The following is a 14,813-nucleotide window of genomic DNA, read 5'->3' on the forward strand; positions in this document are numbered from 1 at the left end:
CGGTCCGTCTGTCAGTCAGTCTGGGACTGGGCTCAGGGTCCTGGGCAGTCAACCCTGCTGTCTGGTGAGTGGTGTCTTGGCCTTTCGGACCCGCTTTTAATGGCCTGCCCCCAAACTGGGCAGCTCGCAGCTCTGGCAGGAGACACCACAGTGGGGAGGAAAATAAACCAAGGCCTGCTGGTTTCCCACCCCTCCCCCTCAGCCTGCCAGGGTTCTGGGTGGGGGCTGGGTCTGTGGGTGGGTGGGCTGTGGGAACAGGGAAAGGCACCACTCAAAACACAGGGGCTCTGGGGCACAATGCCTGGAGGCTGTGGGGGAAGGGAGCTTCTTCTCCTGTCCAGGGCACCCTCCCTCCAGCGGGCAAAACCAGCCATCGCAGCCAGGCCTCCCGCTGGCAGCCTCAGCATTGCAACTTTCTGGCTGTGCGACCCCCTCAGCCATGCTGGGCCCCAGCTTCCTCTACTGTTACAGAGACCCTTGTGTTATTAACACTTCCTACCTGGGCAGGTGGGATCCTTTAGGTAAACAGCTTAGAGCAGAGGCTGATACACTGTAGCACTACGAGTAAACTATGATGAACATCTCTAGAGCTGCTTTTCCTTTAGCACCTATTAGAGGCCAGGCATAATTCTGAGCCCTGGAGATCCGGGGGTGGGGGGGTGGGGGGGCCAGACAGAAATGGATCCTCACTGTGCATTTGACATTTCAGTGCAGAAAACAGGTTCAGAAAACAGACAAGATTCCAGAGGCTTCAGTGTAAAGAAGTTATTTAAATAGGATGTGCCTTACAGGTGTCAGGGCGGGGCCTTCTGCCCCCAGGGTGGTCAGAGAAGGCCTCCCCGAGGAGGTGACATTTTTGCAGAGCCTTGAGCTGCTGTTGGAAGTGGTGGGAACAGCCTGGTGGGGGGTGGAGGCTGGAGGGATGGAAACACAGAAAGAGGCTGGGAGCCGCGTCCCAGGCTTTGGAGGCCCGGGGAGGCCTGGAGGTGGGGTCGGGGACTCCGAGACAGGCCCTGGCACCTCTGTGGCCCGCATTTCGCACCCAGGCGAGGAGCTGCCGGCGGCAGGGCCGTGAGAAGCGGCAGAGCCGGTCCTTCCCGCGCCCCGCGGAGCTGCAGAGGGCGATGGGGCGCGCTCGCCCTCTGGCGGCAGCTCTCGGGACTGCGCGGCCGCCGCGCCCAGGATGTCTACCTTCTGGATGCCCCCACCTGGCCAGAGGTGCAAGGGGGCTTCCCACTCACCCCGCTACATGTGAGCTCCTGGGCGTCCCCCAACCTGCCATCTCGCTGTTCTCCAGACCCAGCTGATGGCAGCTCCTGCCGGGTGCCAAGGACCCAAACTTTGGAGCCCTGCTGACCCCTCTTTCTCTGACGCCCTCCTCCCCTCCATCTGATATGACGGCAAGTCCCGTCCGCTTCAGAGTCTACCTAGAATCCATCTACTTCTGACTCCTCTCTCGTTCCCCCACCCGGACACAGCCATTATGTCCCACTTGAACCAATACTGTCCCTCCACTGTGGTGCTCCAGCTACACCCGCCCCCACGCCTCTCCCCAAAGTCTGTTGCCTCCACAGCAGCCAGAAGGCGCCGGTGAAAACTTGTGTCCAGGTATTTCTCTCCTCTGCTCAGAACCTTCCAGGGCTCCCACTTCACCCAGGGTAACAGCCCAAGTCCTCACGGCAGTCCACCGATGTCTTTCTGTCCGTTCCTATCACCACTATCTCAACCTCAGCTTTCCTATCCTCTCCCCCTTTCTCACTCCCTCTAGCCACACGGGGCCTCCTCACTGTTCCCCAGACTCACCAGGCATAATCCCATAATGCTACCCAGTGGTACAGGGCTAAGGAAGCTCCTTTTTACCTGGAAATATAACCAAGAAAAATTAAGTTTAAAAAAAATCAGAACTGGGGCACCTGAGTGGCTCAGTGGGTTAAGCCGCTGCCTTCGGCTCAGGTCATGATCCCAGGTCCTGGGTTCGAGCCCCGCATCGGGCCTTCTGCTCAGCAGGGAGCCTGCTTCCTCCTCTCTCTCTGCCTGCCTCTCTGCTTACTTGTGATTTCTCTCTGTCAAATAAATAAATAAAATCTTTAAAAAAAAAATCAGAACTGGGGCGCCTGGGTGGCTCAGTTGGTTAGGCGACTGCCTTCAGCTCAGGTCATGGTCCTGGAGTCCCGGGATCGGGTCCCACATCAGGCTCCCAGCTCCACGGGGAGTCTGCTTCTCCCTCTGACCTTCTCCTCGCTCATGCTCTCTCTCACTGTCTCTCTCTTCTCTCAAATAATTAAATAAAATGTTTAAAAAAAAATCAGAACTGGATGTCTAGTTGTGCCTGGGTGGCTCAGTCCTTAAGTGTCTGCCTTCTGCTCAGGTCATGATCCTAGGATCCTGGGATTGAGCCCCAAGTGGAGGGTCCCTGCTCAGCGGAGAGCCTGCTTCTGCCTCTCCGTGGTGCTCTGCCTGCTTGCGCTCTCTATCTCTCTGCCAAATGAACAAATCTTAAAAAAAAAAAAAAAAAAAAAACTGGATATTTATTGTGTGCTGACCTTTTGAGGGAGGAGGACAAGAATTTACAGCTATGTGTTACTTGTATTTGCATTTGAATTTCCATGTTGAAAAGAGCAGCAAGTTTTTGTTTTGGGGAAGGGCTTCACTTTAGAGTTTAAACATTGCTTTGGGGTGTCTGTGTGGCTCAGTTGGTTAGGCTTCCCACTCTTGATCTCAGCTCAGGTCTTGATCTCAGGGTCTTGAGTTCCAATCCACCATGGGCTGGCTACACACTGGGTGTGGAGACTACTTTTAAAAAAAAAAATTGTTTTGGGACCCCTGGATGGCTCAGTCGGTTAAACTTCTGCCTTTGGCTCAGATCATGATCTCCCCAGGATCCTGGGATCGAGCCCCACATCTGGCTTCTGGCTCAGCGGGGAGCCTGCTTCTGCTTCTCCCTCTCCCTCTGCCTCATCTCCCCGCCCCTGCTCATGCTCTCTCTCTCTCTCTCTGTATCTGTCTCAAATGAATAAATAAAATCTTTAAAAAAAAATTTTTAAGTATACAAAAGGAAACATAAGAAAAAAAGTACAAATGAAAGCAATCTATACGATTGGTCTGCCCCCTTGCTTTATAAGTGAACTATTTCAGACATTCAAATAAGTATAGATAAAAATATAGGGCTCCTGAGTGGCTCAGTGGGTTAAGCCTCTGCCTTCAGCTCAGGTCATGATCTCAGGGTCCTGGGATCGAGCCCCGCATCTGGCTCTCTGCTCAGCAGGGAGCCTGCTTCTCCCTCTCTCTCTGCCTGCCTCTCTGCCCACTTGTGATCTCTCTCTCTGTGCCAAATAAATAAATAAATAATATTTTTTAAATACATACACACACACACACACACACACACATATATATATATAACAAACACCCCTGTACTCATTATCCCAATTAAAAAATTAAAAATTACAGATATGAGAGAAACTGGTGCTATACTTGTTCCTAATTCCTGAATTGATCAATTTTAATTCCCATGCCTGTATTCATAGTTCTACTACATATGTATCCATTTGGATACGTAAAATTGTTTTGTTGTTTTAAATTTAATATACATGGTATTATACACACACACACACACACACATCCTTTTAACTTTCATCTATCCACTTCATATTGCTTCATTTTTTTTTTTTTAAAGATTTTATTTATTTGTCAGAGAGAGAGCGAGCAAGCACAGGCAGACAGAATGGCAGGCAGAGGGAGAAGCAGGCTCCTGCTGAGCAAGGAGCCCGATGCGGGACTCGATCCCAGGACGCTGGAATCATGACCTGAGCTGAAGGCAGCCGCCTAACCAACTGAGCCACCCAGGCATCCCATATTGCTTCATTTCTACTCTGAAGAGTATTCTGCTGCACATGTATCTCCCAAATTTATTTCTCCATTGCCCATCACAATGAATCCTGCAAGGAACAATCTGGAACATGACTCTGCCCATTAAAGTCAGTTCTAATTGGGTGATTCCTTCCCAGACCCTGCTCCAGATCAATTACAGTGGAATCTCTGGGGATGGGATCCAGGCACTGGTGTTTTTAAAAACCATGTTGGGGCTGCTGTGAACTCCTAGTGTGTACGGTCATATACAGGAGGGAGTCTGGTACCTCAGCAATGCTTCTGTGTCTCCTGGAAGGCTCATGGGAGAGTATCTGATTCTGGGATGGAGGTTAAGAACCTGCATTTCTAACAGGTTTCCAGGTTGGGGGGGGGGGTTGCTGCTGGCCTGGGGACCAAACTCTGAGAACCATGATCTATAGAGCACCTTTATTCTTTCTCTTTCCTTCCTTCCTTCCTTTCCTTCTTTTAGAGAGAGAGCACAAGCAGAGGGGGAAGGAGCAGAAGCAGAGGGAGAAGCAGAGTCCCCGCTGAACAAGGAGCCCAATGCGGGGCTTGATTCCAGGACCCTGAGATCACAACCTGAGCCAAAGGCAGACGCTTAACCAACTGAACTACCCAGGCGCCCCAAAAGGACCTTTATTCTTTTTTAACATCTGCACAGTATTCCATCCTTTGGATATTTAGTAGTTTCATTAACCAGCTCTCTAGTCTTGGACATTTATGTTCTTTTTCATCTTGTTACTCCCAAAAGAAAAGATCCCTACTATGGAATATCATTCAGCCATAAAAAGGAATGAAGTACATATTAATTTGCTCAGGCTGCCATCCCAGAGGACCACAGACTAGGGAGCTTCCTCAACAGAAATTTATTTTCTCGCAGGTTCTGGATCCTAGGAATCTGAGATCGAGGGGTCATCCTAGCTCGTTTTTATTCTGAACATATAAAGCCTCTCTCCTTAGCTTGTGGATGACCATCATCTCCCTGTGTCTTCATGTGGTTCTCCTTCCGTGTGAGTCTGTGTCCAGGTTTCCTTTTCTTTTTTTTTTTTTTTTAAAGATTTTATTTATTTATTTGACAGAGATCACAAGGAGGCAGAGAGACAGGCAGAGAAGGGGGAGAAGCAGGCTCCCTGCCGAGCAGAGAGCCCGATGCGGGGATCCATCCAAGGACTCTGAGATCATGACCTGAGCCGAAGGCAGAGGCTTCACCACTGAGCCACCCAGGTGCCCCAGGATTTCCTTTCCTTTCCTTTTTTTTTTTTTTTAAAGATTTTATTTATTTATTTGACAAAGATCACAAGTAGGCAGAGAGGCAGGCAGAGAGAGGAGGAAGCAGGCTCACCGCCAAGCAGAGAGCCCGATGCGGGGCTCAATCCCAGGTCCTGGGATCATGTCCTGGGCTGAAGGCAGAGGCTTTAACCCACTGAGCCACCCAGGCGCCCCAGGGATCTTATTTCTACATGTGGTCACATTCTGAGGTACTGGGAACCAGCACTTTAACATATGAATTGTTGAGGGGGGACGCAACTCAGTCCGACAAGGACTGATATGTGTTACAGTACGGATGAACCTCAAAAACGTGGTAAGTAAAAGAATCCAGATACAAATGGTCACAAATGACTCCGTTTATAGGAAATATGCAGAATTAGGCAAATTGGTAGAGACAAAGTAGACTACTGGTTACCAGGATCTAAGGGGAGGGGGTAAGTGGGAGTGACTGTTAACAGGGATGGAATTTCCTTCTGGGGCGATGGAAATGCTCCAGAAGTAGACAGAGGCGGTAGTTTCACAACACTATGGATGTGCTAAAGCCACTGCATAGTTCATTTTATTTTATTTATTTTTTTAAAGATTTTATTTATTTATTTGACAGAGAGAAACACAGCGAGAGAGGGAACACAAGCAGGGAAAGTGAGAGAGGGAGAAACAGGCTTCCCACTGAGCAGGGAGCCTGATGTGGGTCTCGATCCCAGGACCCCAGGATCATGAACTGAGCCGAAGGCAGAGGCTTAACAACTGAGCCACCCAGACGCCCCCATTTTATTTTTTAATAGTATTTATTTATTTATTTATTTATTTATTTATTTATTTATTTGAGAGAGAAAGAGCACATGTGGGAGGGGGAGGGAGAGGGAGCTAGAATCCCAAGCAAACTTCCTGCTGAACGTAGAGCCCAGTGCGGGGCTTGATCTCATGACACCAAGATCATGAAACCAAGAATCAGACGCTTAATTGACTGTGCCACCCAGGCACCCTGGACTGTTAACGTTATTTATATATTTATATACTATATATATATATATATATATATATATATATATATTTATGAGGGAGAGAGATTTTGAAGCAGACTCAACCCTGAGCAAGGAGCCAACATGGGGCTCGATCTCATGAGATTAGGACCTCAGCCAACACCCAGAGTCCCATGCTAAACCGATTGAGCCACCCAGGCCCCCCTGGGTTGTTCACTTTAAAATGATTAACTTTAGGGGTTGTGGGATAGAGCCCTGTGTCAGTCCAGAGCTCAGCAAGAAGTCTGTTAAACTTTCTCTCTCCCTCTCCTCCTGCCCCTCCCTGTGCTCTGTCTCTCTCTCTCTCAAATAAATAAAAACAAATCTTTGAAACAATTAATTTTATGCTACGTAAATTCTAATTTTAATTTTAATTTAAGTAAAATTTCAATTTAAGGGAAGCAGGCCCCCTGCTAAGCAGAGAGCCCAATGAGGGGCTTGATCCCAGGACCCTGAGATCATGACCTGATCCGAAGGCAGAGGCTTTAACCCACTGAGCCACCCAGGTGCCCCTGAAACTTTTTTTTAACTATGATTTTTTACAACTAACTGCAGTGAGAAATACACTTTATGCTATGAACCAGAGGTGGCAGAATGTACTTTCCAAAGAGACCTCAACAGTATGCCCCACCCCACACACAATTCTTTGTATGTGACTCTGAAAATCCTCTGACTGGGGGCACCTGGGTTGCTCAGTTGGTTAAGCATCTGCCTTCAACTCGGGTCATGATCTCAGGTCCTGGGATGGAGTCCCTCATCAGGGCTCCCTGCTCAGCAGGGAGCCTGCCCCTCCCTCTCCTTCTGCTGTTCCCTCTGCTTGTGGTCTCTCACTCTGTCAAATAAATAAATAAAATCTAAAAAAAAAAAAAAAACTTAAAAAAAAGGAGAAAACCCTTTGATTGCATGACAATTTGACCTCTCCTCCTGAACCTAGACAACCCTGACGACTGACTCCACCAACAGCATAGAGCAGAAATGATGTCATGTGACTCCTGCAATTCAGTCATCAAAATGCCATGCCCTTCAGCCTAGAGCCCTTGGGACCTAGCTGCCATGTTGTAAGGAAGCTCAAATTGGCTCACTTTCTCGAGGATATTCAGCCAATAGCCTATCTGAGACTTTAGTCAGCATCAACGACAAGACATGAATGAAGGGAGATGCCTTCTGATGATTCTGGTAGCCAGGCATCAATTCCTCAACTTCAAATTCTTCCCAGCTGAAGCTGCAGAAAGCATAGAGATGAGCCGTCCATCCTCACTGCACACTGCCCAAATTCTGCACCCCCCTTTTTTTTTTCAAAATTGTATTTAAATCCTTGTTAGTTAACATACAGTACAATATTGATTTCAGGAGTAGAATTCAGTGGTTCATCGCTTACATACAACACCTAGTGCTCATCACAACAATCATCCTTAATTCCCATCACCCATCTAGCCCATCCCCCCACCCACCTCTCGCCATCCAACCACAATTCGTTTTCTCTATAGTTATGAGGTTCAATTTTTTTTAAAGATTTTATTTATTTATCTGACAGACAGAGATCACAAGCAGACAGAGAGGCAGGCAGAGAGAGAGAGGGAAGCAGGCTCCTTGCCAAGCAGAGAGCCCGATGCGGGACTCGATCCCAGGACCCTGAAATCATGACCTGAGCCAAAGACAGCGGCTTAACCCACTGAGCCACCCAGGCGCCCCGAGGTTCAATTTTTTTTTAAAGATTTTATTTATTTATTTGACAGGCAGAGATCACAAGTAGGCAGAGAGGCAGGCAGGGAGAGAGGAGGAAGCAGGCTCCCTGCCGAGCAGACGGCCCGATGCAGGCTCGATCCCAGAACCCTAGGATCATGATCTGAGCCAAAGGCAGAGGTTTTAACCCACTGAGCCACCAAGGCGCCCCTAGTTATGAGTTTCTTATGGTTTGTTTCCTTCTCTCTCTTTTCCTCCCCTCCCATGTGTTCATCTGTTTTGTTTCTCCAATTCCACATAGGAGTGAAATCATACGATATTTGTCCTTCTCTGACGGACTTATTTTGCTTAGCTTAAGGCCCTCTATCTAGCTCCATCCACCTCACGCAAAAGGCGAGATTTCGTTCTTTTTGATGGCTGAGTCATATTCCATTGTGGAGACACACACATCTTCTTTATCCAGCCATCATCAGATGGGCGCCGCATTTGGGCTCTTTCCATAGTTTGGCTTTTGTTGATATCCAAATTCTTGACCTACATGCTCTATGAGCAAAATCAAAATGGTTGTTTGGGGCAAGGTTTGTTAGCGCCATTTGCAACTGGAACACCAGTATATATATAGTATATGTGATAGAATACAAGTTTTTTTTTTTTAAGATTTTATTTATTTATTTGACAGACAGAGATCACAAGTAGGCAGAGAGAGAGGAAGAAGCAGGCTCCCCGCGGAGCAGAGAGCCCGATGCGGGACTCGATCCCAGGATCCTGAGATCATGACCTGAGCCGAAGGCAGTGGCTTAACCCACTGAGCCACCCAGGCACCCCTAGAATACAAGTTTTACCAAAGGATACTTACCCTTACTACATGTGATACAATCTGATATTTTTATTTTATTCTATTTTTCTATATAAATAACCATTGTACACCCAAGTTCATGGGAGCATTATTCACAATAGTTAAAAGGCGCAAGCAGCCCATGTATCCATCAGCGGATGAATGAATTAACAAAATGTGGTAAATACATATGATGGAATGTCATTCAATCTTAGAAAGGAAGGAAATTATTTTTTTTAAAGATTTTTATTTATTTATTTGACACAGAGATCACAAGTAGGCAGAGAAGCAGGCGGGGCGAGGGGGAGCAGGCTCCCCGCCAAGCAGAGAGCCCAATGCAGGGCTTGACACAGGGCTCGATCCCAGGACCCTGAGACAATGACCTGAGCTGAAGGCAGAAGCTCAACCCAGGTGCCACCCAGGTACCCCGAAAGGAAGGAAATTCTAACACAGGCTGCAATGGGGACATTATTGAGGACGTTATGCTAAGGGAAATAAGCCAGTCACAATTAGGCAAATATAGTACACTTCTCCTTACAGGAAGTCCCTAGAGTCGTCAGATTCATAGGAACAGAAATAGAATGGTGGGTGCCAGGCACTGGGGGAGGAAGGAATGCGGACTTAGTGTTTAACAGGCACAGTTTCTGTTTTGCAAGACGACAAAGTTTTCGAGCTGGATGGTGGTAATGATTGCACAACAGTGTGGGTGTGCTGACCGCCACTGACTAGCACACTTTAAAATGACGACGGGGGTAAATTTTAGGAGTGTTTTGTCACAATTTTTAAATCACTTTTTAAAAAGATTTTATTTATTTATTTGACAGACAGAGATCACAAGAAGGCAGAGAACCAGGAGGAGAGAGAGGGAGAAGCAGGCTCCCTGCTGAGCAGAGAGCCCGATGCGGGGCTCGATCCTAGGACCCTGGGATCATGACCGGAGCTGAAGGCAGAGGCTTTAACCCACTGAGCCACCCAGGCATCCCTAAATAAATCATAAAATAAAGAGTTTTCTATGGAAGAAAAAAAAAGAGTTTTCTATGAACCATTCTCCCCTTAATTGTAAACCTGGAAGTAAATAAATAAATGCTAAGTTGTAACCCAGCTCATTGATTTTCTGAGTCAATAATGGGCCCCCTGACCCACAGTGTGAAAAACAGCTACACAGCATGTACAAGAAATCTCCAGGGAGTCATGCCTGGGTGAATCAGTCATTACGCATCTGCCTTTGGCTCAGGTTATGATCCCAGGGTCTTGGGATTGAGCCCCGAATCAGGCTCCCTGCTCAGCAGGGAGTCTGCTTCTCCCTTTCCCTCTACCCCCCACCCGCTTGCGTGCGTGCGTGCGTGCACTCTCTCTCTCTCCCTCTCTCTTGCTCTCTTGCTCTCAAATAAATTCTTGTAAAAAAATAAAAATATATATTGCATATTGTTTTCAAGACTCCAGATAAGTAGCAAATGCATAAAGTTTGGTCTGGTCCTGGAAGAATAAGCTAATTTCAAAATAATTGTTACTCCTGAGAAGGGTGGGGAAGGAAAGGGGTGGTATTTGTCGGTGGAGGCCTTACTATCTGTCATTGGAGACTTCCACAGTAGGGGGCAGGTTTTATTAAAAAGAGTTTTTTTAAAAGGATCTGAAGGTGGGTACCTGAGGGGATGGGGGTAGATGGGGGTAGAGCGCGGTGAAGGGAGGTGAAGGGGTAGAGGGATGGGGCAAAATAAGTGAAGGGGGTTAAGAGGTACAAATTTCCAGTTATAAAATAAAGTCACAGGCATGACAAGTACAGCATAGGGAACATAGTCAATAATATTGTAGTAACATTGTATGGTGACAGATGGTGACTACACTTACCATGGTGAGCATTTTGTAATGTGTGCAATTGTCAAAGCACTACATTGAACACCTGAACTAACATAATATTGTATGTCAACTACACTTCCATTTAAAAAAAGATCTGAAGCGATCTTGTCAAAGTGTTAATATCTGCTAGCTCTGGGTGATGACATATGTGACTGTATTCATCTGTCCTTGCGAAATAATTCGTTAACACTATAAATGACAATGTCTAAAGCAATGCTCTAGGGTACACAAGAAACTAACACAAGTCAGGGGAGGAGCTCAGGCGGGGGGGCAGGGGGTATAGGAGACAGGTGGGAGTATGATTTCTCACTGTAATCCTTTTTGTTGGTTGTATTTTATTTTTTTCACTAACAAAGTATAATAAATCTACAGGAAAGTATGCAGCCCACACATACACAGCTTACAGAATAATTATAACTCAGGTGCTCCTATAGCCCAGATCAAGAAATAACATTAGGGACACCTGGGTGGCTCAGTCGGTTAAGCATCGGCCTACGGCTCAGGTCATGATCCCAGGGTCCTGAAATCAAGCCCCACATTGGGCTATTTGCTCAGGGCAGAGACTGCTTCTCCCCCTGCCCCTCCCCCTGCTGGTGCTCGCTTGCCCTCTCTGATAAAATCTTAAAAACCAAACAAACAAACATTAAGTACAGTCCAAAAGCAAACAGAACAGGAATGTCCAGCTCAAGGACCAGTTACCAAGTGACCCTCTCCCCCTGCCCCCCCGGAATGACCACTACCCCGACAGCCCCTCACCCCCATTTTGATTTCGAGTGATTGCTGCCTTGCCTTTACCCCTAAGGGTTTGCATCCATAACTACACCAGGATTTTTCCACTTTACATAAAAAGGACAATTTGTGTAAACTTTACACAGTGAAAAACACTCCCTCATGAAAAGGAATCCCTTGGGCCCTGTCTCCTTTGTTGCAAATGCTGTCCCTGAGGATTACCCACGCTGAGATTACACCCAGCTGTAATTTCTACTCTTGCATTCCTGCGTAGTATTCTGATGGTTGAAACATCAAAATTTAGGTCTCCATTCTGCTGTGAACGGACTCGGGTGCCCGCTGTTTCCAGCTTGGGATTGACGTAAATGATATATATGCTGAGGTTATAAATTCTGGACATTCCTCTCCAGGCTTGCTAGTTCACCCGGGGAACCGCAGTGAGTGTGTGTGTGTGTGTGTGTGTGTGTGTGTAAGAGAGATAAAAACATACCATTTTCATCATTTTCAATGTACTGTTCAGTGTGTGTGTGTGTGTGTGTGTAAGAGTTCAATGTACTGTTCAGTGTGTGTGTGTGTGTGTGTGTGTAAGAGAGATAAAAACATACCATTTTCATCATTTTCAATGTACTGTTCAGTGCTATTAAGCACATCATGCATTTCCAGAACCTTTTCATCTTCTCAAACAGGAACTCTGTCTCCATTAAACGCTAACTCCCATTCTTTGTCTTCTCTGTCCCTGCCAACCACCATTCATTCTACTTTCTGTGTCTATGAATTTGGCTACTCCAAAGTCCTCATATAAGTGGAATCACATGATGTATGTTCTTTTGTGACTGGCTTATTTCACTCAGCATAATGTCTTCCAGGTTCAACCATGTTGCAGCACGAGACAGAATTTCCGTCCTTTTTAAGGCTAAAATCCTGTTCTTAAAAAATACTGTCTAATTGCTGCATTTTGATCAAACATTTTAAATATTGTTAAATATAAAAAATTAAATTAAAAGGCAAAAAGTAATAACATGTTTACAATAAAATTTTAAAATTTCTACATATATATCTTAATCATACTTTTATATTTTAAGTAGAAATTTAAATATTTAAAATTGTCTAGGTACTGTTTTAAACAATTCTTTAAAATAAAAATCTTGAGATATTAAAAATCAAATTTAAAAGCATAAAATAAAGCATAAAAAATGAATACTTAATGTTATAAAAATATTCAAGTATTTAAAATGAAATTTAAATATTTAAACGAACATCTTAAAAAGATTCTAAATATTTAAAATATAAAGTAACTTAAAAATAAAATTTAATATAAAGTAATACGTAGATTAAACTTCAAACTGAAGTAATATTTAAATTTTTAAATAGTTAAAATTCAGACACTTAAATTTTGAAATAAAAAATCAAATGCTACCTTAAATGTATAAAATTAAAACTTAGTGAGATTTTAATAAATAACTGCTAAAATAAAAATTTAAATTATACTTAAGGATGTATAGGACATTTGTTACTCCCTCCTCTCCCCTGCCCGGAACTTAGGCCGCAGGGACGCCCCTCGCCCCGCCCAGGCTGCCTTCGGACCTCGCGCGCAGGCAGTGCTGTGGCCACCCCGGCCGGCCCGCGAGGACCCCGCACAGCCAAGATGGCGGCGCCCGTGTGGCGGACGCGCAGCTTGCTAGAGGTGCCGGCGATTCTGGGCCGGGGCTCCCGTAACTACCGGGCGCCGCCGCCCCCGAGCCGCTCGCCAGGGCCCTGGTGGCCGGACCCTGACGACCCGCTGACCCCGCGCTGGCAGCTGGGGCCGCGCTACGCGGCCAAGCAGTTTGCGCGGCACGGCGCCGCCTCCGGGGTGGCCGCCGGTTCGCTGTGGCCGTCGCGGGAGCAGCTGCGCGAACTGGAGGCTGAGGAGCGCGAATGGTTCCCGAGCCTGGCGGCCATGCAGGAGTCGCTGCGCGTGCAGCAGCTGGCGGAGGAGCAGAAGCGCCAGGCCAGGTGTGTGCGGTCGGGCAGGCGGGGGTTGTGGGCTGAGGACCTCCTATGTGTAAGGCCTTGTCCCAGGTGCTGAGCACACAGCAGAGAACAAGATAATTTAAATGGCGACAGGGAACCATTAGGAAGATAAAACTGAAAAATGTGTGTGCCAGAGAACGGCTTTGGTTTGAGACCTCGAACCTCTCCAAGCAGTTGATCCTTAGAGACCTGAATGACCAGACATAGCAATGGGGAGATCCTAGGGAGTGTTCCTGGTAAAAGGTGCGAAGACCCGGAGGTAGGAATTAGGCTTTAAGGAGCTGCCAGGAGGTCATTGTGGCTGGGGAAGAGTGATGGGGCCTGGAGTCAAGGGCAGAGGTCAGACTTGGAGACAGGTCTGAAGGATTAGACTTGAAGAATGCAAGACCAGGAACGTCGGGAAGGCGTCGCTTCTTAGAGGGCAGGCAAATTGGTGGAGAAGGCCAAGCCTGTTCCCGCTTTTTATTGTTCTTGTCCTCACAATAACTCTAAGAGGAAGAGGGGATCACCCTCATTGTAGAGATGAAAAACCAAAGCCTGGGAGTTTGTGGAGTCACCTGTCTAGTCACCCAGGCAGTAAAAGGTGAAGCTAGAATGTGAACCCCAGGCTCCACCCCATCGCAGCTAGATGACTCTGCCATGGGGGCTTTAGATCTTTCAGCTTCACCTTTCTAATCCTTAAAAATGGGACTGTGACTGGGACCTACAAAGTCGTAGGATTGGAGAGCAAGGTCCAATCCATTTCTTGCCTTTACAATGGGGCCTGGCATACACTAGGCGCTCAGCGATGTCTGAAGGATCAGAGAGTGTGCTGTGGGAATGGCGATATGGTGTTCAGCTCTCTGGCTCAGGCAGCTCAGTAAAATGCCGAGTTGACTTGGGGTCTCCTCGGGGAGTGGGGGGGTTGGCTCTCCCGTGCTCAGGGTCACACACAAATTAATTCATCCCTCCTGCCTGTTACTTCACTTGTCTGGGACTTTTCCTGTTTTAATGACCACAGGTCTTCCCAGTTTTTCATGGGGGGGGGCACTATAGGTGGATGGATGCTCCTTTTCTAGCTGGATGTCTTCATCACTCTACCCTCCCCTGCAGGGAGCAGCTCATTGCAGAGAGAATGGCCAAGATGCCACAGATGATTGAGAACTGGCGGCGGCAGCAGCAGGAGCGCAGGGAAAAGGAGCAGGCCGACAGGGAGCGGCGGGCCCGACTGCAGGCTGAGGCCCAGGAACGCCTGGGCTACCATGTGGACCCGAGGAGTGCCCGCTTCCAGGAGCTGCTGCAGGACCTGGAGAAGCAGCAGCGCAAACGCCTCAAGGAGGAGAAACAAAGACAGAAGAAGGAGGCACGAGCTGCTGCACTGGCTGCTGCTGCGGCCCAAGACTCCGAAGCCTCTGTGGCTCCCAGTTCCTGAGCTAGCCTCTCCCAATAAAATCTGCTGCCCGACAGCCCCAGCCCTGGAGAGCTGTGTCTTCTCTCATCATGCCCCTTCCTGGCCCCCCCAAACACCTGGGGCCAGAGACTCCCCCACCCTTCCT

General features: G+C 47.4%; 1 protein-coding gene across 1 annotated transcript; it reads left to right on the forward strand.

Annotated features, from left to right (window-relative positions):
- Nucleotides 1-12,876: 12,876 nt before the first annotated feature.
- On the forward strand, nt 12,877-14,729 carry GADD45GIP1 (GADD45G interacting protein 1). The gene is made up of 2 exons (XM_047701181.1): nt 12,877-13,260; nt 14,371-14,729. The coding sequence occupies exons 1-2, from the start codon at nt 12,911-12,913 to the stop codon at nt 14,687-14,689; spliced, it is 669 nt and encodes a 222-aa protein (XP_047557137.1). The 5' UTR covers nt 12,877-12,910; the 3' UTR covers nt 14,690-14,729.
- The last annotated feature ends 84 nt before the right edge of the window (nt 14,730-14,813 follow it).

Source organism: Lutra lutra, chromosome 1, assembly GCF_902655055.1.
Source record: "Lutra lutra chromosome 1, mLutLut1.2, whole genome shotgun sequence".
NCBI classification, from domain to species: Eukaryota; Metazoa; Chordata; class Mammalia; order Carnivora; family Mustelidae; genus Lutra; species Lutra lutra.

What these genes read in the sequence shown, in the direction of transcription:
- GADD45GIP1 (XM_047701181.1), top strand. Translation starts at nt 12,911, where the DNA reads ATGGCGGCGCCCGTGTGGCGGACGCGCAGCTTGCTAGAGGTGCCGGCG. An exon ending in GAGCAGAAGCGCCAGGCCAG is followed by an intron (nt 13,261 to 14,370) that starts GTGTGTGCGGTC and finishes CCTCCCCTGCAG; the next exon opens with GGAGCAGCTCATTGCAGAGA.